The sequence below is a fragment of the Rhinopithecus roxellana genome, chromosome 4, assembly GCF_007565055.1.
Source record: "Rhinopithecus roxellana isolate Shanxi Qingling chromosome 4, ASM756505v1, whole genome shotgun sequence".
Lineage (NCBI taxonomy): Eukaryota > Metazoa > Chordata > Mammalia > Primates > Cercopithecidae > Rhinopithecus > Rhinopithecus roxellana.
In genome coordinates, this window is record NC_044552.1 from 64,734,730 (window position 1) to 64,761,689 (window position 26,960).

The window sequence follows — 26,960 nt, forward strand, 5'->3', positions numbered from 1 at the left end:
CAAGATCCTTATAAAAAGGGACATTGATTCTGATTAAGGATGAGGGAAGACATAGGTGACCTCAGCGGGGCTTGAAGCATGAGGAAGATTTAATGAGCTTGATTTGCTTATCAATCAAGCAATAAAATGTAAAGTTAAAAGTTAAACCACTGAGCCAATAAAATCCTGCAAGCTGGTAACATAAGGGCTAAAGGTTTTGGGTAATTATTTACCTCCCAGAATTAGACAACTGCAAAGAGATTAGAGAAATTTATTTGAAAGGAATGAGGATCCTGCACTCTTCCTCCCTCAGGTTAGTTAGCTTTCAAATTTTACCCTTAATATTCTGCTTTTGAGATGATGGGAATGGGTCTTTTTCCATTAGAGAGCAGCTTAATTTGCTGTTTGGGGGCAGAGACTGTGGGAGTGGAGAAGAGAATGCCTGTGTCCTGAGATAATTCTGGTGAGAAGGGATGTTGCATTAAGTGCCATGGAACTACAGGGAATAATTTCAAGAGAATGAAATTTTCTAAAAGTATAGCTGAACAGAGACAGACAGACAGACACACACACACACACACACACACACATGCACACAGAGAGAGAGAGGGAGAGGAAGAGACAGAGACAGGAAGAGAGAGAGAGAGGAAGAGAGAGAAAAACTAAATGATATATTTGGATTGTTTTTGTGAAATACATTAATTTTTTTAAGCATTGATCAAATCCACGGTGCAACAATAAATGCCAATACTGAATTCTCACAGAGGAAGATTTTCATCATGCCTAAAATATCAGTCAAAACCAAACTGTTCTGGTTTGGTTCCAGTGAATTTATGGGAAAGCAAAATAAATGAAATCTAACCTGGCTTTGGGAAGTGGTTAATGATGAAGAGTTTAGGGCAGAGGACTTTATTTGCAGACTGTGAGTGAGAGCCATGGGCTATTTCTCATAGGGAGGAAAAATGTTCAGTGCTGAGACCGCATAAGCTGACATTTGAGCTATTAATAGCTCTGCACAGCACCTTAAGGAAAAGTCTCATTCTACAGTGAAGTGATGACTAGCAGAGGAACAGGATGCATATGAATCCAAAAAGAACGGACACAAGCAGTCTTGGCAAGAAAAACTGATGAGAAATTGATATAAGAATGGCTGGCTCCATTTCTTTGTTGTTTTTTCCTCATTTACCTGGTTTCAAAATAAATAGATAAGGCTGATGACTTACAAATTTATATTTCTACCAAGGCCCTTCTGTTCTTAGCTATGGACTCACAGACACAAAACTTACTTGTCAATCTTCCCTTCTGGGTCTAACAGGAGTCTCAACCCCTATGTCCAAAATAAAGTTCTTGCTTTTCCTCTGAAACCTTCTGCCCTCCCTGTTCATTTCCCCAACTTTGAGTGCAACACTATTCACTCATTTGTTCAAGTCATAAGTCTGGAAGTCTCTGATGATTCTTCCCTTTCTCTTGTTCCCATATACACCTCATTAGCAAGTCTTTGTGGCATATCTCCAAAACAGGCCCTGAAGGTGGTCTTTTTCACCACAGCTAGCCTGGCCCATCCACCATCAACCCTTGCACAGGTCAAGAAACAGCTTCTTGTTCAGTCTCTTGGTTCTCAATCTTGTCCTTTATAGCCCATGTGCCACACAGTGGCCATAGTAAATCCAGTCCCCTTACCCGGCCTATAAGACCCAAAATGGTCTGGCCCCTGCCCACCCCTTTGATCTCATCACCTACCATTAACCTCCTCATTCACTCTGCATCGCCATGTTGGACTACCTTCTGCCTAGAAAAATGTGACAGACTTGCTGGTTCCTTTGCCTGGCATGTTCTTGCTCAGCACTGCCTCCTTCTCAGTGTTCCCATTTCAGCTCAAATATAACCATTTCACACAACCACACTAGGTAAAGTGGTTAGACTAGGCAGAGTGCTTGCCCTCCTCTCCTGATGCTAATTAACCTAGTTTCTGTCACTGCCACTCTTGTTTTTTTCATACCATGTGGCATTCTTACTTCTTTCTTTTCATATGTGCCCCTCCTGGGATGTAACTTTCTCACAGGTGTACTGTCCATGCCTGCATCCCTTGCCCCACAACAGCACTGTCCTCCCTTCGCCCTCGGCTGTCTGTTCCCACTGCTCTCATTAACGTCAGCAAAACCATGATCACCCATTACTGAAAAAACTGGCAATTGATTGCTGGTTATAATAAGCACAAGGAGAGGGCAATTTAATGATTACTAAGTCCTTCAGTCATGCAGGAGATGGAGCTATGAAAGCACAATATTGCATTCATTGATTCAATAAATGTTTACTGAATCAATGAATGAACTTGCGGTCAGTGAACTCTTAGACGCTGGAACACTAGAAGAGTCTGCATGGGTATAGCCTGTGGAAAAAAATGTTACCCTGAAAGCTATGTCTTTAGTTCTTGTGACTGATAGGAGTTTTTCAATTCAACTAATTGCCCTGAAGTGTGAAAATAAATAAAAGGCAAATTATTTTTCCAGCAGACTATTCAGTCCCCTCATTTTACCAAGTTTCTTTTCAGAGTTACTAGAACTATTCCATTTGCCAATGAGTATTCGTTTGGATTTCAATTCAATTTTGAGTGTGTTTTTGAATTCCAGTGCAGACTAGAGGGCTCCATGGTCTAACATCTGTGGTTTTGAAGGACATCATTGAGGCAACTTCTCTGTCAGTTGCTCACTTACCAACTTTAGTGGTGACATTATGTAACATTTCCACTTATCTTTAAACACAATAGCACCAAAGGATCAGGTCTATTTTCTTTTATATTAATAAGAAGAGTCCTTCACAGAGAGCAAGTGGAAAATGATTTTATTTCACCAGCACCTACTGCTTATCCCTTTACATTTTATTCCTTTACATCTGCTTGGTGTTGTAACTTCATCGTATCCCTTTACATCTGCTTGGTGCTGTAACTTTATATCTGCTTGGTGCTGTAACTTCTCTGATCATTTTCAGTAGTAATGGGTTTATTGTTTATTTGTAGTCTTCAAATAATCTCATTTTGTAATTAATGGGTCCAGTCCAATGAAAACCAGAAAATTCCAAACTTGATCTAAAAGTAAACCTTCATTCCCCTTCCCCGCCACCCACCACTCCAGCTTGGTTCTGGGGAGGGAAGGGATCATTTGGTTGGCTTCTTGTTCCCTTTCTCTGTCAGCAACTACTCTTACCCCTCTTGCTAGCTGTCGCTTCTGATCTTTGATAGCTGGTGGGTAGGGAGTTAGAAGCAAGAAGCAGGAAGTGTCTTTCTTAGCCAGAACTCTTGTGCACTGGCATTGGTGGTCTTTGAGTTGGATGAATGTTCAATGCTGAATCCTTTATTGTACCCCAGTGGTGGGATCCACCAGTCCTCCCATGTCAGGGGTGATATGTGTTCACTACTCAGCAGTTAGGGTTCCTTTCTCAGGTGCTGGGCATTAGGCAGTCTGTCCTCTCTTTTGGGGTCATGTGGCCTCTCCAGACAGTTCTCATTTTAAGAGATTGTAAACTGGATTTTTCCTGAGTCATCCATATCTGGTTCATAAGGGACCTGCTGGTCTCTACCTGTGCATCTTCACCCCTGCTGCTGTGGGATGTATCACAGACTCCAGTGTGGTGTAGACCTTTGCTGTGCTCTGCAACCTCAGACCAGGAGTCACCACCCCATGCCCTTAGATTCTGAGGCACGTGTCACTCACCTTTACATACACACAAGCACACACACGTAAGGGACATATGTCAAGCTCCCTGAATGACCCCCTTGCGGGCAGCTCCTATCATTTGACTAGAAGTGACGGGGCAGTGCCCTCCTCATTTCTTTCCTGGAGTGAAAATGAATACCTGACAGAGAATACCAGCAACTGACTGTAAAACGCTCACGTTCTTCATCTCAGCCTACCTGTGTCCCTGAAATTTATTTTTAATTACAGTAATAATTCAAATTACATTATTGTTGTCACACATGTAAACAACAAAGACAAAGTTCAACTCCTGCATGGCCATTCCTGCCCTCCCCATTCCTTTGCACAGAGAGTTTTTATTTTTCCTGGTTTAATCTAGGAGGGTTTTATATTTCCAGGAATTTATCCATCTCCTCTAGGTTTTCTAGTTTACACACGTAAAGGTGTTTATAGTAGTCTTGAATGATATTTTGTATTTCTCTGGTATCAGTTGTAATATCTCCCGTTTTGTTTCAAATTGAGCTTGTTTAGATCTTCTCTCTTTTTTCCTCGGTTAATGTCGCTGGTGGTCTGGCAATTTTATTTATCTTTTCAAAGAACCAGCTTTTTGTTTCATTTATCTTTTGTATTTTTTTGTTTATTTGTTTCAATTTCCACTTAGTTTTGCTCTGATCTTGGTTAATTCTTTTCTTCTGCTGCGTTTGGGTTTCGTTTGTTCTTGTTTCTCTAGTTCCTTGAGGTGTGAACTTAGATTGTCTATTTGTGCTCTTTCAGACTTTTTGATGTAGGCATTTAATGGTATGAACTTTCCTCTTAGCACCGCTTTTCCTGTATCCCAGAGGTTTTGATAGGTTGTGTCACGGTCGTTCAGTTCAAATAATTTTTAAATTTTCATCTTGATTTCATTGTTGAGCCAATGATCATTCAGGAGCAGGTTATTTAATTTCCATGTATTTGCACAGCTTTGAGAGTTCCTTTTGGAGTTGATTTCCAATTTTATTCCACAGTGGTCTGAGGGAGTACTTGACATAATTTCGATTTCCTTAAATTTGTTGAGACTTGTTTTGTGGACTATCATATAGTCTGTCTTGGAGAATGTTCCATGTGCTGATGAATAGAATGTATAGTCTGTAGTTGTTAGGTAGAGTGTTCTGTAAATATCTGTTAAGTCTATTTGTTCTAGGATATAGTTTAAGTCCATTGTTTCTTTGTTGACTTTCTGTCTTGATGGCCTGTCTAGTGCTGTCTGTGGAATATTGAAGTCCCCAACTATTATTGTCTTGCTGTCTATCTCATTTCTTAGATCTAGTAGTAATTGTTTTATAAACTTAAGAGCTCCAGTGTTAGGTGCATATATATTTAGGATTGTGGTATTTTCCTGTTGGACTAGTCCTTTTGTTATTATATAATGTTTCTCTTCATCTTTTTCAACTGTTGTTGCTTATAAGTTTGTTTTGTCTGATATAAGAATAGCTACTCCTGCTTGCTTTTGGTGTCCTTTTGCGTGGAATATCTATTCCCACTTCTTAAGTTTATGTGAATCCTTATGTTTTAGGTGAGTCTCTTGAAGACTGTAGGCACTTGATTGTTTACCTGTCTTTTAAATCTTTATATGCTTTTATATGTGTATCCAATTCTTTGATAACCATATAGTATTCAGAAAATATCTGCATTTAATTATGCAAATATTAAATCATCATTAGTTAGCTCCTGACTTTTTGCTTTTACAAATATTGCTTTAAGGAGTGTCCTGAAACATACTACTCTGTGTGGCTGTGCCTATTAGTCTCTGGTACACACCATGAAGCAGCAATACAAGTGAGAAGATGCAGCTTGACTGCCTCAAATAATAGCTCATTTCCCGACATTTTTGCCTAAGCTTGTAACAGTCTTTTAAAATGTTTATGAAAATTAATAGGTAAGAAATAATAGGATCTTGTTTTTTTAATATCCATGTCCTTGATAGTGAAGTGATGCACATTTTCTCATGTTTGTTCTTAATCTATATTCATATATTGTTCTAATAGTCTCCTACTTTTTGCCAATTTACTGTATTTTATTTTTTTATTAGCTAGAAGTTGAACAAATGCTACTCCATATCTGATAGAATGCTGTAATCAATTTCTCCCCTTCTAAAACTGATCTTTTATGGTATCTATTATTATAAAGTCATCTTTTATGGTATCTATTACTATAAATAAGTTTTGTTCTTTTTGTGTCCTGCAGTATCCTTAAATATGTTTAGGTGTAGATTCTTTTCATTTCCGTAGCTTGAGACTCATTTTGATTCCTGAATCTGAGAAATCTTGTGGTTTCATCTATTCTAAAAAATTCCTATTCTTTATTTCCTAAAGTATTGCCTTTTCTCAATTCTCTTTATTTTGTCCTCCTAGAAGTCCTATTCAACATACATTGGACCTTTTCACTCCATTTTCCAGTTTCTTAACTTTGCTGTCATCCCTCATCATCTCACTGAGCTTTATTCTGTATAATTTACATAACTCATTGCCTTTGATTTTGCTAATTCTTTCATTAGCTATGTCTAGTCACTTAGTTTGAAATTTTAATGCCTAATCATTTTTGTATTTCAGGTAGTATCTTTCTTAAATCTGCCTATTCTTTTTGGTATCTTTTTATGTTTTAGGGTCCATATTTTATTTCTTCAATTATTTAAAGCATACTTATGTAATGTCTTTGTCAGTTTATTCTATTTTTAGAAGTTCTCAGTAGTTTAATTTTGCTATGCATTGAGTCTGAAAACTTGTTGTGGATGGATCATTTCTTTGAGTGTTTATAATTTTTTATTTTGAGCTCATAATATATAGAGCTTCATCTGCAGTAATTCTGTGTAATCTGTTTTGAGCGAATCAGACTGGGCTTGATTCTTTGGTCAATTTTTTAGCTAGGGATGAATTCTCAGACAATGAAGGAAGTATGAATTTCAACCCTCAATTCTCCATAACCTAGATATGAACTTTCACAGTTTTCAGGTGAAGTACTTTATTTTCAAACCACAACTTAGGACAAAGAGGGTTGTCACTGTTATTGTTGAAAGGGCAAGAGCCTCTTTAACCAAATTTTGGACCCCTTTGAGGCATCTAACTCTATATTAGAATTTCCCTTATAATCGCCTCCCTGGCATGGGCCTAAGGCTTCATCCTTCATCCCCACAGGGGCTTAGATCTCAAGCCCCCACATCACTGAAATTGATGCTTCTGTGCCCCAATCTCATGATCACTGAAGTTAGCGCAGACATATAACTTGATGGATGTATCTCTTACTGTTTTTGCAGCTATGTAAAAGGGTGTTTGCTATATTTTATGTAATATGTATAGGTGTTTATAATAGTTTTTCCGGTAATTTAATCCACTGGAATCTCCTAGATGAAATTTCAAATAAGGTTGTCAAGTTTTCATGTTCATGTAATATTAATATCAATTTAGAGACATGGGAACACAGAACTAGAAAGGATATTACAATTTATCAAGGCAACCCAGGCCAGATTCCTCACTTGTGAGACATAGATACTAAGACCCAGGGTAAACTGTGACCTTTCAAACACCAACCAATTGGTTAGTGATAAAGCCAGGATGACAAATTAGTTTTCACGAACCCTAATCTAGCACTTTTCTTATAGAACAACATTTGCTCCTAGTTCTTAGAAAGAATTGGGGCGGTATCATATAAGATTCTCTCTGTATTTGCTTTTGCATTCTTTTTATTTTAGTAAGTAAATGTCAGTCCCTGGGAAGAGAACCAAAATGTCTACTGGACCAGATGTCAAAGCTACAGTGGGGGACATTTCCAATGATGGCAATTTAAATATGGCTCAAGAGGAATGCTCCAGGAAAGGTAAAATCATGCACAGTAATCTGGTAGTAAATAAAACTAGGATCTATGGCACCTTGACTTGTAGTAAATAAAACTAGGATCTGTTGGCACCTTGACTTGTGTTAGTAAATAAAACTAAGATCTGTGGCATCTTTTGTTGATACACATCATTTTCCTCACTACCACCAATTGCCAAGAATTCTATATGGCTATAAATAGTTATTGATAATTATTTCATTTCTCACAAGAAACTTTGAAGGTATATAAGACAGGCAGGTATCATGACATTATTTAGAGATGAAGGAAAAAATCAGAGCAGGTTCTAAGTAGGAAATATAGAAACCAACCTTGGCTTGTCTGATTCTAAGCTCAAGACATGTCCCATTGGATCTTTCTGCTCATGTTAAATCCAAACCTGACCCCGATCCCAAAATGGGCTTTTTGTTTCTACCATGTCATAGAAGTCACCTTTCTTCCTTTCTCTTATCTATATTACAATATCATGCTTTTTATAATATGCATTAAGGGAAACTGTAGAACATCTTTTTTTTTTTTTTTTTTTTTTTGAGACGGAGTCTCGCTCTGTCGCCCAGGCTGGAGTGCAGTGGCGCGATCTCGGCTCACTGCAAGCTCCGCCTCCCGGGTTCACGCCATTCTCCTGCCTCAGCCTCCTGAGTAGCTGGGACTACAGGCGCCCGCCACCGCGCCCGGCTAATTTTTTGTATTTTTAGTAGAGACGGGGTTTCACCATGGTCTCGGTCTCCTGACCTTGTGATCCGCCCGTCTCGGCCTCCCAAAGTGCTGGGATTACAGGCGTGAGCTACTGCGCCCGGCCTAGAACATCTTATTTTACCCTAAATGCTTAATGAGTTATAACTATGTTATCCATTAATTCTTTTAAGGATATAGTCATTTCATAAGATAATGCCTTTAAAAGGCAAAACACTAACCAAGAAGGAATGCTTTGTAATACTCAACATTTTAGCCAGTTTGTCTGTTTTGTCTGTTAAGAATTATGCATATCTTCAAGAAAAGAGATTTCTCCTAATCTCATCCATCACAGAAGAAATCAGGAAATTTGCATGTTAGTACTCATCCTACAACTAGTCACAATTGGACCCAGAATGAATACTGTTCCAATAGTCTTGGCTGAAAGTCTCATCTGTTTCTAAGGACTTCAGAGTCTACTAGACTATACCATTGGCCAAATTCTTTTATCATTCTGTCTCTCCCTCAAAATTGGTATTGTGAAGAACTTATGTGTAAAATTTTACCAAGGTACAGTATAGCATACTGGATAAAAGCACAGGTCAGAAATCATAATGCTTGAGTTTGCAATCCTGATTCTGCCATTTATGAGCTCATTATTACCACTCACATAGTGTCCCTTCCTCAGCCCACCTTTTGGCAGTCATTGGGTAATTTGTCTAAAGTGGAACCCCTATGGTCTTTCTGGTTTTTTCTATAGTCTCCTACAACATCTGGCCTACCATGCCACCCAGTCCTCTGGTGACCACTCTGGGCTATAGCTATACTGGACAACTACTTTGTAACCAACTTTACCCCAGCTTGTTGTTTCAAACAGCATCATGCTATTAACACTCATCCTTTTTTGGCAGTCTCATCCTACCTAATAAGGCAGAACCCCAGCTACTCCTCCAAGCCTTACCAAGTTATTTTGTTGTGTATCCAAGCATTTCTCACAAATGCTTAGGAATAAACCTTGCTGATTGCTTTATCTGTTGGTGTCCAACATCAGTTTTCCTCTCATCTCCTTCTCTGGCTCATGCTTACTGGGCATGACTGGATCTTCTGTATCAGACTCCCAGGGCACTGCTGGGGCTTTCTCTGGGTACCAGTACTCCCATCCCCAAAGGCTACTGATGTCTTTGCTGTGCTTCTAAGACACTTAGTGAGCTGAATCCAGGTGTTCCATGGGATGTGGGGAAATGCCCCCTCCCCCATTATCTGGTCACCTGGTTACACAAAGGAACTGCTCCAATAACCCAGAAACCTTGAGTGAAAAAAGCTGGGCCTTCAGGTTCTGCCTGAAGATCAGTAGTTTTTCTTTCTCAGGCTCAGTTAGGGATTTCTGGGGCCAGGCTGGAGACAGACATCACTTTGACCTTCTGATCCCCCTTTCCCCCAGAGGTCCATGAGCTTCTGTATCAGTCTGGGTTATATCACAAAATCAAAAGCAAATCTAGGTATTTCTGAGAAGAAAGATTAATATAGGGGACTGGAAGATTCCACAGATGTTGGAAGGCTAGGGAAGCAAAAGTCAGATTGGTTACTTTCAGAAAATCCGGGATATTACACTGCCAATGATCTCAGCCATGTGCATCACAAAGTGGATGTTTTTGAGACGGACCCCCAAAGTCACAGGCAGAAATCCCATGTCTAACATGACTGATTCTTGCTTATCAACCTGCAGCTGCCTGCAGAGCACAGTGGTTTCTCACTGAGTTCAGCCTGACACATTGTGCCAGAATGTCCTCATTTGTGGAATCTGAATGGAATCCTGAGGATTGTAGCTTCCAGATATTTGTTCCTCTGTTACTGTGGAGACCACAGAAGGGTGGGAAAGGCACTGAGAACAATATCAGGGACAGTGTCCTTTCTCCATATCAAATGCCTGCAGGGAAAACATATTGCCCCCCTCCATGGGGAAGAATGCCATCAGAAGGCCCATTTACAATAGCACCCCCTTCTGAAAGCCGTGGAAATGTATGAAACAAGCACAACACTTGAGAAAGTACTTCCATCTACGTTGAAACTAAGGAATTATTCCTACCACACACTAGAAACTCCAAGTCTTGCAGACAGATTTAATACAATTTGGAAGAAATTGAGAGAGGAGCCAAGAGCCGATAAAACTCCCATCCTTGAGGCATGGTGCAGTGTTACAGCAAGAACAAAGAGGATGCTGCGGAGCTTCAGCTAGTGCTCCCCAGCTTAGAGTGGCAGTGTCCAGAAGCTCGGCAGACCACAGACCCCATGAGCCCCTCAAGGGTCTACAGTGCTGGGATGTGCTGGGTGAAGCGTGCATGGGCCCACATTCTGCAACTTTCCCCTCACGCTTCACTGGCCTTTCTGATCTGCAATTTAGCATTAGGGGCCAGTGCTACAAAGCAGAGGAAAATATGAGTGATTGCCGAAATCAACTTGGAAATTTGGAAGACTTTCTCTCAAATTATATAATGTTATTGCGGAATTAAAATGGTACAATAGTTAGCTTCCCTTGAATTGGTGAAGGAATTTCCTACCTCCTCCTCCCCACCTGCTGCCACCAGCCCACCCACATACACCACCGCATCATAGCTGGGCCTCAAACTAGCATGGGTGGCCCTGTGCAGGGGTTTCAAAATGTGAGAACAAAGTCACACACGACTGGCTTTTATAGTCCAAGGCTGTAGGGGTGGACTACAAGGAACCTATGTAAATATGTTTGCATATTTACGTAGAAAGAGTAAGGTAAGGCATGTGTTAGATGGAAGAGAAATCAACAGGTACACTTATGAAAGATCACAGTTCATTATAATAGCTGTCACATAATGAGTGCAAGCCCTATGTTAGACACTGTTTTAAGCAGTTTGTATGTATTAATTCATTGAATTCTCACAACAATCCTTCAGGGAAAGTGCTACTAGCATCATCCCCATTTTGTAGGAGCCTACTCAGGCACAGAGGGATGAAGTAACACATCTTAATCATCCAGGTATAAAGAGGTAGCAGCTGGATTCAAATCAGCTGTTGTTAGCCTTTACATCACACTGCTGTGCTTATATTATTACGGGGAAATTGAGGAATATTTTCATTTTCAATTTCTTAAAGTTCTCAATGACAATAATAATAATAATAAAGCATAGAGTATAGGAAGTAAATCAACAGAAGAATATGGAAGAAGTCCCTAATATAGATGAGAAAGGAAACAAAGGAGGAAAAAAATGTCAGTGCGGAATTAAAATGGAATTAGCAGCAGCAAGGAGAAGACAGATTTGAAAAAGGGAAGAAAACAGAGATTGTATAATAAAAAATGAAAACTAGTTAATTAAACATCAAATTCACTGAGCCTACAACTTTAAGGAAATTACATAGAAAAATGAAACAGACAACTTAAATGTAGAAAATAGTGTGAACTCAAATCATTAAAAAATTGGATTAAAAATATATACAATAGCTGATTCTTTGATAAAAGAAGATGCCACTCAATGCAATAAAACAATCCACTACTCAGATTAATCAGGCAGAGATATTAAATACAAGCAGTTATGAGAAAATAGGAGACAGAAGCATCGAAAATGTATAAAAGCTAATTATAGGGAAAGTACATAAGTAAATGATTTTCTAGGAATTAAAATTTATAATTATAAAAACTTCACATAATCATAATTTACTTATTGAAATTTAATATTTTAAATATAATTTAATTATAACTTTGTAGAAATTATGATTTCTAGGAATTATACATTTTATGTTTCTAATTTATAAATCTGAATAAAGAAAAAAATTATACATGTCAAAAAACACCTAAGAAATGAAGAAACTTGTCAAAAAGTTATTCATTTTAAAACACAGAAACAAACAAATATATTCTAGTAGTTTCACTAGAAAAATTTTATGAGAGTTTTAAGGAGCAGAAAATGCCTATTTATCCTGTGCAGAAGAGTTCCAAATAGTTTATATATAGCACTCTATCTTCTGAAAATGGAGCTTAGCTCCTTACTCTTTAAGTGTGACTGGTGCTTGTGACTTCTTCCAGAGTACATTTGTACATATTAATTCATACAAAACATTAAAAGGAGAAAAAGAAAAAAGAGAGTAATTTTACAGTGGAGCAACCTGACAAACACTACCTCAAGCCAGGGGACCAAGATCAACTCAATAGTAAGAAACTTTGTTGACAGTGTGTGGCCATAATATGATGTGACGAGAATGGCAGTTTACCTCCATGGCCTTCCTCTCAAAAACACATAATTCCATTCTAATCATGAGAAAAATATCAGAAAAATTTCAGTTAAGGGACGCTCCACAAAACACCTGACTGGTGCGTTTCAAAACTATCAAGGTCTTTAGACATTTTCCACTACAAGGTACTTAGAATACATTTTAGAAACAAGGTAAGTCTGAGAAAGTGTCATACACAAGAAGAGTCCAAGGAGACAGGACAACTAAATGTAATGTGGTTCTCTATATGGGATTCTGGAACAGAAAGGACATTAGGTAAAACTAAGATAGCTGAATAAACTGTGGACTTTAGTTGTTAATAATATATCACTGTAGGTTTATTAATTGCAACAAATGCACCATAAGATATTAATAACAGAGGAAATTTTGTGTGAGATATTGAGGAACTCAATAATTCTATAAATCTAAAACTGTTCTAAAATCAAAAATTTATTAAGAAGAAAAATGGCTATGTACCTAAAACATTTCAGATCATAGATTCAGATGGAAGTTTATAACTTAAAAAAAAACAAAGCTAGTATAGCAAAAAATAACACACATATATACATAAACAACATTTTAAGCTCAACTATACATACTAAATAAAATTCTAGCTAAAACACTAGCCAAATACATCACGTTTTTAAATTTTGTAATAGCCTATTAAGAACAAGAAGAGATCATCCCAATAATACAAAGGTGGTAGGCTATTATGATAATGAACTTACATAAACTTATTCAGTTGTTATCACAGTGCCTTGATGTAGACTCTATTATTAATTCCATTTTTCAGGCAAAATTTGGGGGCCACAGAGAGCTCAGTACCTTGCCCCAGAACACACAGCTGTAAGTAGAACACACAAGCTGGAATTGGAATGCAGGTGTCTGATTCCAGGATTAAAATACATTTTATAAAACTTATGTATTCCCATAAAAATATTTAAAGGTAGTAACAGAGTAGTTTAATATAATTAAAGAACATGTCATACCAACAACTAGCAGCATACCTAATGGTATAATGTGAGAAGCAGTCTCAGTAAATGCAAATATAGCTGAGGTGCCCATTCTTACCATTCCTGTTTTGTCTATTTTTTTGAAAATACCAGTGAATTAAATTACCCAGGAGAATGAAATAAGAGTTGCAAACAGTAAACATAATCAACTACATTTTTCATTATTTGTACATAATTTGTCTTTCTTTATTAAATCAAAACCCAATGGGGAAAAACCTGATGAAAATGATAGGAAAAAGAGCTCAGTTACACAACAATAAAAAGTACTTTACAAAATTTGTGAAGGCCTTAACTGAAAATAACTATAAAATTTCACCTTGGACTGAGTAAAAGACCAATACTAGTACATGGGTAGGTATCCCTTCTTGAGTAGAAGACAATACTATAAATGTGGCAATCCTTCTGAATTTAATCTGTCATATCAATATGACTGATCAAAATTCCAATGTAGATTTTCATGGATGGTGCATTGGCTGGGTTGGGGATGGGGAACTAAATGCTCTCAGAGTTGAACCAAAGGTAAGAGCAGGAACTTAGCAAGAGCATTACTACACAAAACAAAACCATGCTGTTCATTCCAAGAGCATTTGCACCCTTTCAGAGCCAAGAAAATGGCATCTTCATACCTTGTGATCATACATTACCTCTGGGATTTCTCTACAGGGATAGTGGATGAACTCTTCCCACTGTTGTCAAACTAATGTATTTGGACTCAACCACAGGGATATACCCAGAGTTCCTATGGAACACTAGCAAATTTTGTGTAAGCATAGATTACAGTATTCAGATGAAGTTTAAATACTTCTATGATCTAACCATCACCTATCTTTCAAGTTTCATCTCTCCCCAGCCCCAGACAAGCTAATCTTCCGTGTTTCCTGGTTATAAATGGCACTTCCAGCTATCCCAGCTGCCCAAGCAGGAAACTTGGGAGTCACTTCCAGCAATTTCCTTTCTGTCACTGTCCATATCCAATCAGTCACTGCTCCCAGCCAATTCTTTCTCTAAATCAATTTCTTCCCATTCCCATTCTAATCTTCTCATCCTAGAGCCCTGCCTGAAAAACTCTCCCCTAGGGCTTGTTCTGACCAACTCCACACATTCTTCAAGTCTCTGTTTGGGAAATGCTTCTGAGGGAGCCACTTCCCCCATTACCTCCCAGGGGGACAGAAGTCCACTACACAATTGCAGAGGAATGTCTCTCTCTCTCTGTATTTCTGCATCTCATACAGTTACCAATTCTCTCCTTCTTCCAGACTTAGGGAGAGTGGGAGAAAAGCATTCTGATTGTGACTTTGCATGCCCTTCTCCTCTCAGGCTTTTGTTCAGTCCGACATGGGCTGGCCCTCATCTTGCAGCTCTGTAATTTTTCAATTTACACCCAACAAATGAACTTTAGCATTGCCATTACGGCTATGGTGAACAACACGGCTCCACCTAGCCAGCCCAATGCCTCCACAGAACGGCCCTCCACTGACTCCCAGGACTACTGGAATGAAACTCTAAAAGAATTTAAAGCAATGGTAAGTTTAATGAGACTCTGGACTCTTTCTTTGACTCAAATAATTTGACTTAAAGACTTATCTTAGAGTGAGGTTCATTTAACCACCAAGTATTTACTGAACATGTACTATGTGCCAGGAATGGCACAAGTACCTAAGTATCAGGCCAAGTATGGTGGCTCACACCTGTAATCCCAGCACTTTGGGAGGCCGAGGCATCCTTACTAAAAATATGGAAGTCAGCCAGGCATAGTCGTAGGCACCTGTAATCCCAGCTACTCTGGAGGCTGAGACAGAAGAATTGATTGAACTGGGGAGGCGGAAGTTGCAGTGAGCAGAGATCGTGCCACTGCACTCCAGTCTGGGTGAAAAGAGATTCTGTCTTAAAAAAAGAAAAAAGAAAAGAAAAGAAAAGAAAGGAATAAAGAACATAATAAGTATCTAAGGGGATTGCATCACTACTTAGTGTCTATGAGTGTAACCAGGGGCTAAGTTAGAATAAATGAAAAATTTTACCATTTAGGGGACATAAATTCTTCCCCTACAATGATGAAAATCTGTACAAAATATGTTTCACAGATTTGTCCGCTTTCTCTTCCTTCCACATATTTTTTAATTACCTTGCTTACAATGCTTTCTCCTTTATAGTCTTTGTTTCTTTATGAGCTCTCTTATATTTTAATTTTTAGTTAATTGTGTCAGGGTGAGTGGAAAGAGTATGTTGGGCATATATTTTAAATACATGATACTGGTATATTGGGGGAACTAAAGAGATGTAAAAAGAAAGATAACTGCCAATTATTTTTTTTGCCTCTCAAGGCCTCTCAATGAAAACTGTCAATTCTTCAACTAAAGACAAACAGTAACTCTCTTTGTCATCTAGGCCCCTGCATATGACTGGAGTCCTGAAATCCAGGGAATCATCCTCAGCTCCCTCAACTATGGCTCATTCTTGGCTCCAATCCCCAGTGGCTATGTGGCTGGAATATTTGGAGCCAAGTACGTGGTTGGTGCTGGCTTGTTTATTTCCTCATTCCTGACCCTCTTCATTCCACTGGCAGCTAATGCAGGAGTGGCCTTGCTCATTGTCCTCCGGATTGTACAAGGCATAGCCCAGGTACCAAGATGTTTTCCAGGTGTAAGTGGGATATAGGTTCCAGAATGACCTCAGATCTCCAAGAATGGAATTTATTCCCCCCAGGTTATGGTATTAACTGGTCAATATTCAATTTGGGTCAAATGGGCTCCCCCACTGGAAAGGAGTCAACTCACCACCATTGCTGGATCAGGTAATTGATACCCTAAATCCCACTTTATATGCACTGTTCAAGAGAACTCAGCAAAGTCCTGTCAATAGAACCAAGATCTTATATATCAATCACTCTGTCTTCATAGTCCTTGCTTTAAAATACTACCCCATACTGCCTTTCTTGATTGTAACTGAATGACCTGAATGCTTACTATGTGCCAAACATTCTTGTGTTTTGCACATATTTTCATCTTATCCTCAAAACAATTTTATAAGTCAGCTGTATATAATTACTTCCATTTCACATATATGGAATTTCAGACACAAATAGAGTAATAACTTGTCCAAGATCACATAGTTACCAAGTGAAGGAGCAGGATTTGAACCTAGATAGTTTGACTTGAAACTCATACCTTCCCTCACTGTGCAACTCAGCGTTGTAGAAAGCACATAGAGCCCCAAGACGGGTCCTCTCACCCAGAATATCCTCACTTTTTCTGTTCAGGGTCAATGCTGGGGTCCTTCATTGTTCTACTCGTTGGTGGTCTCCTTTGCCAGACCATAGGATGGCCGTATGTCTTCTATATCTTTGGTGAGTTTGCTTTTCAAATCTCAATTTTTTATGACAGAGAATTCTGTGATGCAATTTATCTATGGTTAACCAAATCCTAATAGATATGGATATTTACATAGCTAAAGCTGGTAGTGTTCAGAGTCAACTGTGTTTAACATTTAAGTTTCAGCAGCCTGAGTGTGTAGCTAGAATAATCTTATGACATTAGAGGCATCATAACGTTCCTTACTGCTTCTAAATTTAACCTAAAGGAATTCAGAGCAAATTATTTCATAAGATGTTGAAAATGTTATCTTAGGCTAGGCGTGGTGGCTCATGCCTGTAATCCCAGTACTTTGGGAGACTGAGGCAGGTGGATCACATGAGGCCAGGAGTTTGAGACCAGCCTGGCAAACATGGTTAAACCCCGTCTCTACTAAAAATACAAAAATTAGCCGAGCATGATGCTGCATGCCTGTAATCCCAGCTACTCGGGAGGCTGAGGTGGGAGAATCGCTTGAACCCAGGAGGTGGAGGTTGCAGTGGGTCGAGATCATGCTACTACGCTCCAGCCTGTGCGACACAGTGAGACCCTGTCTCAAGAGACTAAAAAAAAAAAAAAAAAAAAAAAGAAAATGTTATTTTAGTCAGACTACATTTTAGTCATGCTTTTTAATTTAATATATTCTTTAAAATTTCTCCAGTTATTATTATGGCAAAAACCACAATTACTTTTGCACCAAATTAATATCATAGTCAGAAAGTTGTGTGACTGTGACCTAATCATAGGTAAAATGCTAATTAGAGTAAGAATCAACCAGTGGAGCCTGCAGGACAGGGCAGATTATGTAAGGTTCAGGAGCAGACATAATATACAGAGAGATGCTACAGAAAGGTTCCAAAGACACATGGAAAGTTCCAGAGGCAGTATTTTACTACATTACAGTTTTACCTTCGTGGAACTGTGGTTGGAATCCGCCTAGCTGCTGTCAGCTAAAGTTTGTTCAATATCTGAAACATTCTCCAAAATCCCACCCCTAAATTGTTTATGGTAATTCCTTATAGTCCCACTAGTGTGCTCATTAGCAGCGGGCCTCTTAGATCAAGGGTTTCTGTAAAATCAGGTCAATATATTCACCAAAAAAAACATGTAATGATTCCACAGCACACCAACCTTCAAAGTTTTTATCATGAAAACATTCGAAGGGCAGATTACAAAAATTATTCAAACAACGAGAAAATCTTACTGTGCTTATGGTTTTGAGAAACAGTAAGGACCATATACATGATAGAAACTCACTCAATATTTGTTGAATAAATATTGACATCCTCCAACTCCAATGTGCAACATTGCTAATTTTCATATCTATCCCTCCCCACTTGATTAAGTTCCCTGATGGCAAAACTGTGTCTTTGTCATTTTATATTCTTAAAATGTAGCAAAATGCCTGGTGTATAGTGGCTGCTGTATGATATTTGTGAAGGAATTTGTAAATGACATGCTAGCCAAATAAAGAGAGCTCATAAGATTTCTTAAGATTCTAAAAAGGGAATTTGAAGATGGGCCATATTTCCACTCAATACTGATAATGTTAAATTCCCAACTCTGTAATAATGTATATATCAGAAAAAATATCTTTGCTGAGGATTAATTTCATTTCATGTCTAGAAATTGGGTAATTAATTCCACATAATAATGTACTGCTTCTCACTTGTATGTGCTTTGAGGAAGATAAGAGATAGATATGAAAAGGTTTAATGATGAAAGGAACTCTGCAAAGCATGACTAGCAGGAGGGATGCCGAGTGGTATGTGAATGATGAGGGCATTTTCAAGCACGTGGGGCAAACACGCTACTTTGTTGTAAGTGTGCTATAGCTTTAATAATAGTGCATTTCAAAATCTCCCAGAACTCAGTGGTTTAAAACAGTGATCATTTATTCTCGTGGTTCTTTGTGGGACAGCTGGGTGGCTCCACTCTCTGTGTCTGTCATCTGCCTTGGTCAAAGGATGAGCTGGAACATAGTCTTCCAATAGCAGTGTGCAAGACCCAAGAGGATAAGTTTTAAAAAAAATGGTTTTTAATGCCTAGGCTTGAAACTCCTCCATACCATTGGCAAAAGCAAGTTGTATGGCCAAGGTCAAAGTCAAGTGGTGAGGAAGTACTCTCCCCCTGTGATAGGGCCATGCAAGGGATAGATGCCAGGAAGAGTAGAGTACTGAGGCTAGTCACTCTGTCAACCACAGGAATCATCTTAGAGTCAAACTGAAAGAAGTACTTCACTCCATCCAGTGCTAACTGGATCCTCTTTTCCTAGGAGGAATTGGCTGTGCCTGTTGTCTTCTCTGGTTTCCTCTCATTTATGATGATCCTGTGAATCATCCCTTTATCAGTGCTGGTGAGAAGAGATACATTGTGTGTTCATTGGCTCAGCAGGTACATTGAGAAATTCCTCTGACATTTCTCTATGTCCCTCTAGACGTCTCAGAAATGCAGAGTGCGATAGAGAGAGCTGCCTTCTGATGGAGGGGACATTGCTGTGTGCTTTATTCTAGGACTGTTCACCAAGCTGGTCTCTTCCCATTAGAGCTATGATCAAATCCTTACCACTCTGGGCTATTTTAGTCTCTTATTTCTGTGAATACTGGCTTTTTTATACCATTATGGCGTACACACCAACGTACATCAGCTCCGTACTTCAAGCCAACCTCAGAGATGTAAGTATAGAGAAAACTCATTCTGATCTTCTGTTTAAATGCTTAAATATAGAGAGCTCATATATAATCCTGTGTCTCTCCCATGGTCACAAAATCGGGGAATTAGGACCAGGACCTCCATGTAGGAAATGGAGTCTAGTTAATTTGGATTCTGATTGATCTCAATGTGGTTCACTACTTATTGCAGCAGGATGATACATATGGTTCTAGGTCAGTTTGATTTTACTGTCATATTTTATATACTATCATATTTTATACTATATACTATCATATTTTAAGGGCCCTGTGCAAAATTTTTATACTCAATCCAATCAAAATTTGCAAACAAGATGCTCTGCTGGTAGCATAAATAATAAAAATTAGCAAAACAAATTCTGCCTCTGAGAAAATTGTGACAGAGAAGCATAAACAACATATGCTGAAAATAAGATATTAATAGGACATAAAGTCCCAAAAAAGACTTACATAGACATTTATGGAGTAATGTTTGTTTTAAAAAATCATTTTTATTCAAGTATAACACACAGAAAGAAAAGTGCATATATGTGTACAGCTCTCTGAATTTTCACAGAAGAAACAGATGCTCTGAATGGCTGACAGGAGCCTTTCAATTCCTGCTAGATGGATGTCTTAAAAGTGGCTAAGAGTGTATCAGATTTCATAACCTGTTAGTGACAGTTCACAAAGCCAATGTTACTCTTGTACTCTCTGTACTCAGGAAGAAGCTTTCTCATATTGATTGGGTTCCTCTGGTGAAAATGTGCTAAGTAGCCAACAGAGAGCTGATCTTCTTAGTAGTAGTCAGCGTCTGCATGCAAGCAGGCTGCAGGCACTGAGATTAGAAAGCCCCAGGAGGGAGTGGCTCTGGTTCTTTTCAAAGAGAAGGAGGGCCAGAAATTAAAACAGAACCTTAATCCAGGGGATCAGGGGACCAGATAAGCAAGAGGCCAGTGCTAAGCAACAGACTTCCTGAGGCTGGCTGTTAGGAATGATTTGTCTCTGGTGTGAGGCTGGGTGGGCTTGACCCTCAGAGGCCAAGGCTGAGGAAGAGGAAGATGGGAGAATGAATGGAAAGACAAGTTGTGAACAGAAAGCAGAGCTTTCCAGGCTAAAAAGTTAAGAGACCTGGATTCTCATTGCCCTCAGGGTATTTTCTCACTAAGTAACGTAACCTTGACAGCCTTGGCTTACTCATCTGTAAAATGAACTACTTGAACCAGGTGAGAGCTGAATCTTTTCCATTGTTTGGATTATATATAACAGAGGAGTCTCCTTTTCACTGCATTTTATTCAGTAGAATTTTAATTTAGAAGTTCAATTGCTAACAAGAAGGTTCAACATTTTAAAAACTATATTGAAACATAGAGTGGGTCAGGCATGGTGGCTCATGTCTGTAATCCCAGCACTTTGGGAGGCCGAGGCAGGTGGATCATCTGAGGTCAGGTGTTCGAGACCAGCCTGGTCAACATGGTGAACCCCCTGTCTCTACTAAAAATACAACAATTAGCCAGGCGTGGTGGCGGGTGCTTGTAGTTCCAGCTACTTAGGAGGCTGAGGCATGAGAATCGCTTGAGCTGGGGAGGCAGAGGTTGCAGTGAGCCGAGATTGTGACATTGTACTCCAGCCTGGGCAACAAGAGCAAAACTCCATCTAAAAAAAAAAAGAGTGAAAAATCTTTCTTTCATTACTCATTGCTTTTCCTAATCTGCCCTGTCCTCCCAGACCATTCCAATGATCATTCTTTAAATTTCTTTTTTCTTTTTCTTTCTTTCTTTTTTTCTTTTGAGACAATGTCTCACTGTGTTGCCTAGGCTGGAGTGCAGTGGTTCAATCATGGCTCACTAAAGCTTTGACCTCCCAGGCTCAAGCAATCCTCCTACCTCAACCTCCTGAGTAGCTGGGACCACAGGTGTGTACCACCATGCCTGGCTAACTTTTTGTGGAGATGAGGTCTTGTTATATTGGCCAGGCTGGTCCTGAACTCCTGAGCTCAAGTGATCCTCCCTCTACAGTCTCCCAAAATGCCAGGATTATGGGTGTGAGCCACCATGGCTGGCCTAAATTTCCTATATATATTCTTTCCTTGTTTCTTTATGAGAATGCAAGCATACACGAATATATATTCTTATTTTCCCAACTTTTTAAATACAAAACAGTATACTCTGTAATATGCCGTTATGCTTATATACTAAGTTTTTGCCACTTAATATGCCATGGAAATCTTCATATCAATACATGAGAACCTTGCTGAGCAGTATTTGGATTGTTTCCCATCTTTGAGCAATGTTGCAGTGAAAATCTTGTTCATTTGTCACACCTTTGTGCAACTCTCTGTGGAGTAAATTTCTATATATGAGGTTATTGAGTCAAAGGGTAAATGCACTATAAACTTTTATATTGTCAAATTAACCTCAATAGAGCACCAGTAATATTTATGAGAACCTGATTCTCCACAGTGTTAGCAACAGAGCATGCCAAAAAAAAAAGAAGGGTGTTTTTGCCAATTTGATCCATGAAAAATAGTATCTCACCATAGTTTTATTTTGTTTTCTTTCATTATGAGCAAAGTTGGATACCTTTTAACATGTTTAGGAGCCACTTATTTTTTCTTTTTTTCTGTAAATTGTCTGTTATTATCCTTTGCCTATTTTTCTACTGGATTTTTGTCTTTTAAATATTTATTTCCAGGTGATTTTTATATATAAAGAGAGCATTAGTTCTTTTTTTTTTTTTATTTTTTTTTGCAAGCAGAGCTATGAACATATACATACTAAAACTATATTGGCTGATTATGGTAACATGGAATTTGTATTAAAGGTGATGTGTATATAAAGAAAAGCCGCAAATGTGGACAATCTGTCCAAGGTTGTCTGTGTCATGGTGTGGGTGGTAAGGGCACATGTACCTGACCTAGTCTCTGGTCCTCAGAGTGGGATCCTGTCTGCCTTGCCGTTTGTTGTTGGATGTATCTGCATTATCCTTGGAGGTCTATTGGCAGACTTTCTTCTCTCCAGAAAAATCCTCAGACTCATCACCATCAGGAAACTCTTCACTGCCATTGGTAAGGGCGAGGCTGGACACAGGGGTGAATGTAGGAAGCTCAGAGCAGCCTCCAGTTTATTCTGTGTTTGTCCTCCTACCCCAGGGGTTCTCCTCCCATCTGTGATCCTCGTGTCCCTGCCCTGGGTCAGATCCAGCCACAGCATGACCATGACCTTCTTGGTGCTGTCTTCTGCCATCAGCAGCTTCTGTGAATCAGGAGCCCTTGTTAACTTCTTGGATATTGCTCCTCGGTAGGGACCTCTTTTTCCTCATCCTCTCAGAAACTTAGTTTAAGTCTAGCAGGCCTAAATATACTCCGATGTGAAAGTAAAATGTGGCAGGTGCGACAGGTTGCAGGAAATGTCAGCACCGGCTCTACACCCTACATCTAAATAATTCCTGGAAGAGACTCAAAGCTGGTCAACCATTGTGAACTTAGTTTTTCTGGGCATGAACAAGAGGAGTCAGTGGCCAAGCTCAGAGTCAACTGAGGGAGACTCACACAAATCTCTCTCTGTTGAGGAATGCAGCAGTTGCCTAAGGTGGAATCACTGAAAGAATTCTTGAGATTCTATAGGGCATGCTCATAAAAATCTTTAATAAAGGCAAAGGACACAGGACTGCAGGAGAAATATCTGTCTCTGATACAGTAAATACAGAGTTGACTGAGACTTACAAACATAGCTCCCAGGGTCCTGTCCCAGTCAACAGGACATCCTTCATCTTCAGATAATGAACCACCAAGAAATGTGAGAGATGCCTTTGTCTCAGGGGAGCCAATGTCTCATCTGCTGAGGGGTCTTTTATACCCACGGAGGGTATAAAAATTACAAGATCAGACTCAACAGCAGAAGCCAAAGCAACAACAACAAAAACCTTACAAACCAGGTGCAGACCATCAATCTGACCATTCTGCATAAACAATGTTGACAAGTTAATAGAGGTTACCCCCTTGGGAGTACCAATCCCTAGCACAGGATTATACTAATCGTCAGACAGTATATTTCATTCAGGTTTCACCAAGGCATACGCAATTCCAGCCATCCCCACAGATAAGCACAGAGTTGCAACAGACCAGCTGAGATTAACCCTTTGTTTGCACGGGAATGTTTCACTCCTTCTCTCAGGTATTGAGACTTTCAAATGTAGGTATACTTGAGTATAATAGAGTACGATCTCTCTCTCTCAGGTACACTGGCTTTCTCAAAGGACTATTACAAGTCTTTGCACACATAGCTGGAGCCATCTCTCCCACTGCTGCTGGATTTTTCATCAGTCAGGTGAGGTCAAATGTTCTGATGAATATTCATAAGAGAAACCTATAGAGGCAGGTGTTTTCACATTTGCACGGCCTTGTATCCTACAAGACGCATTTAAAGTAGTAAAAAATAACCTAGTTTACATGATGACTTAAAGATTAAAGAAACTTAAGACTCTTAAGTTTCCTAAGAATCTTACTGGTATAAACTTTACATGAATAGAGAAGTATGTGACATTCTTCTTTTCTGCCATATACTTCATTTACTGGTGAAAAACACTGCCATATACCATTCACTTACTGGTGAAAAACCACAGGAAAGTTAAAGAATGACTTTCCTGTGATTTTGCACCAGTAAATCAGAAAAATAAATGAAGAATAACAAAGAAAGAGTATTCTTTATGAAATCAAGTCCCTTATCTTTTTTGAAGCTTCAGTTCCCTCCCAGGCACTGACTAACAAGCTGTCAGGAAATGGTTGTTTAAAATGGAAATCCTCAAACTGCTCTTGTTTCTCCTGACATTCATTGACTTATTCATTCATTCATTCATTCAATAAATAAGTATTAAACGTTAGTATGTGCCATGTACTATTTAAGTGAATAAAGCACAATTCCTTCCCTTGTGAAACCTATATTGTAGAAAAGAAACTGAAAGAAATCTATGAAAATAAAACATATGACATATTGAAGGTAACAGGAGAATAGCAAATGCTTAGCAAATGCTAAAAGGAGAATAGCACACAAGGGGTGTAATTTCTATTTTAATCACGATGGTCAAGGAAGGACTCACTGTAACCACTTGCTTGAAAAGGAACATTTAAGCAAGGACTGAAAGGAAGTGGAAGTGTGAGACAAATAGATATCTGGGGGAGGAGTGTTCCAGCCAAGGAAATGCCCAGTGCTCTGGCCTCATGGCAGAAATGTACTTGAGTATTCCAGGACCAACTGGGAAGCCTATGGAAGCCAGATTGGAGGTCGGGGAGGGAGCAGTAGGACAGAGAGCCAAAGCCTTTCTGAACCAAGAGGGACAAGAACTGGGTGACAGTTAATAACTTGTAATTTTCTGCCTTCAGGATTCAGAGTTTGGTTGGAGAAATGTCTTCTTGCTTTCAGCTGCTGTTAACATATCAGGCCTGGTTTTCTACCTCATCTTTGGCCGAGCAGATGTGCAGGACTGGGCTAAAGAACAGATATTCACCCACTTCTGAGCAAACCAAGAGATGTGCTAGATCCTGGTGCTTAGTTGTTCATTGTTTTCCGAGACATTTCCCTTTCATGCCTGCTTGACTGGTAAGCCATTAGCTAGACCCTGTATATAATACTCAAGATTTTACTATGCCTGGAGATTTTACAGAGGAAGAAAACAGACTAGTTATTTAACTGCAAGCTACCAAAAGCATAGGTGTGTTGAGATTTCTGTGTTCTCCACTCTTCCACTGTTACCCTGGTAAAAGCATGAGGGGTTGGGGACAATTTCTTTCTAAAGCAAAAGAGGAAGCCAGACCTTGGGACTGAGAACTGAGAATCACAAACAAGTTGTGCCCAACATGCAGAAGATGAATCCTCAGAGCTGTCATCAAAAGAAAGCCCCAAACAGCAGAATGCATAGTGTTTTCCATTGTTGGTGAAAAATGTCAAGGAGGAAAGAACAATAATGATTCCATCATGACAAGAGGAATGATCATGTCTGCAACTAATGGGAGCAAGATAGTACACTTTAACTCTTTCCAACAACTTCCATTCTGTGGATGCCAGCTTTGGAATCAGAGCCACCTCTGGAATACCTGTGCTTCCAGAATCAGCTTTTGGACAGTTACCTTCTTTCTGGCCATTTTAACCTCGTCCCCACATCTGCTTTTTGGCTCGGTGCAGATCTTTAACATGTTAGTGAATGGACATTGCCCAGTATCTCTTCTAGCCCCTCCAACAGTTCTTCATGTGTCACTGCTTTTGGACAATGACCCATGATGTCTGCCTTCGTGGGCCCCTCTGACTGTTGAAATCCCACACACCATTCAGTAGGATTCAATTCATGTGGAACGATTCAACATTCACTTCATTAACCTAAAATGCCTTCCAAAGATGTATGTAAGACACACACTGCCCTAAACTCACTCCAAATATCTGGAGAAATGTGTATAGTGCTTTTGTTAAAGCCCCTATATGGGCAGCATGGAGGATCATAAGACAGTAAAACCATTTCAACACGAAATGAATATTAATGCACACATACCTTGTGGGGATGGCAGAAATCAAAACCATACACAGTGTTAAGGAACTCAGTATCTCAGGAGGACAGATAACTTTAATCAAAGTATCACACAAATGAATGTGTAATAACTGTAGAAATAACAAGTGGTTACATGGGTTATGAGAGTGGATGATAAGTGCACTAATCTGAATGTAAGGAAGGGCCACCCCTGCAAAGTTGCAGCTGAGCTGGGATCTGAAGGGTAATAGTTAACCGGTGTGGGAGACTGACGGGAGAACGTTTTAGGAAGAAAGAACAGCATAAGCTAAAGTTTCATGGCAGGAAGGAGCAATTAGGTATCCCAGAGGACAGAGAATAAGGGAAGTATGATTTGTGAGGAGGCTGTAGAAGAATTAAGGTCAGGAGCACACAGGATAATGTGGGCCCAGTGAATGTGTTGGTCTTTATTTTGAAATCAGTGGGAAGTGTCCTTGTTTTCAAAGGCTACTCTGCATGAGAGATTAGGCTGGAGTAGGAGCTTACAGTGTAGTCCAGGAGAAAACAATGGCTTCTGGCATGAGGGAATAGACATGGTGAGAGGTGAATGGATTATTTGATTTAGGTGGATTCTTTGATCTAGGGAATAAACCTGACAGACCCTATAACTAAGTGAGAGAGTGGAAGATGTCCAGAGTAACTCCTGAGTTTTGGTTTGCTGTTAAATTAATGCAGATGCCTCTCACACAGATAGCAATTATACCCAAGTGAAGACAACAAGAAGGAAAATGGACACATGACTCTGGATTTCTCTTGTGAGATCTAGGCTACATTTACAAACATATAAATCATCTTGATACAGGCAGTGATTACAATTTTTAGCATGGATGAGACATCCCATGGGTGAAAGTGGCATAAGAAAAGGAAGCTTGGGAATAAGCCTTAAAGAATTCCAGTATTTAATCGTCAGCTGGAGGATGATTAGCA

At 39.3% G+C, this 26,960-nt stretch overlaps 1 protein-coding gene across 2 annotated transcripts; it reads left to right on the forward strand.

Annotated features, from left to right (window-relative positions):
- Nucleotides 1-208: 208 nt before the first annotated feature.
- On the forward strand, nucleotides 209-26,960 carry SLC17A4 (solute carrier family 17 member 4). 2 transcript variants are annotated; one of them, XM_030929336.1, is made up of 13 exons: nucleotides 209-292; nucleotides 7,399-7,523; nucleotides 14,126-14,225; nucleotides 14,780-14,985; nucleotides 15,848-16,081; nucleotides 16,166-16,253; nucleotides 16,719-16,805; nucleotides 19,085-19,203; nucleotides 19,323-19,484; nucleotides 22,413-22,545; nucleotides 22,630-22,777; nucleotides 23,716-23,806; nucleotides 24,859-26,960. In XM_030929336.1, exons 4-13 carry the CDS (start codon nucleotides 14,851-14,853, stop codon nucleotides 24,991-24,993), a joined length of 1,332 nt encoding a protein of 443 aa, XP_030785196.1. In that variant the 5' UTR covers nucleotides 209-292; nucleotides 7,399-7,523; nucleotides 14,126-14,225; nucleotides 14,780-14,850; the 3' UTR covers nucleotides 24,994-26,960. The 2 variants fall into 2 exon arrangements, with proteins under 2 accessions (XP_030785196.1, XP_030785195.1); XM_030929335.1 differs by lacking the exon at nucleotides 14,126-14,225.

Excerpts from the sequence above, each read along its gene's own strand:
- SLC17A4 (XM_030929335.1), top strand. The coding sequence starts at position 7,406 with ATGTCAGTCCCTGGGAAGAGAACCAAAATGTCTACTGGACCAGATGTC. Across the intron at positions 16,082-16,165 it reads TTGTACAAGGCATAGCCCAG|GTTATGGTATTAACTGGTCA; the intron begins GTACCAAGATGT and ends TATTCCCCCCAG. Across the intron at positions 22,778-23,715 it reads TTCTTGGATATTGCTCCTCG|GTACACTGGCTTTCTCAAAG; the intron begins GTAGGGACCTCT and ends TCTCTCTCTCAG.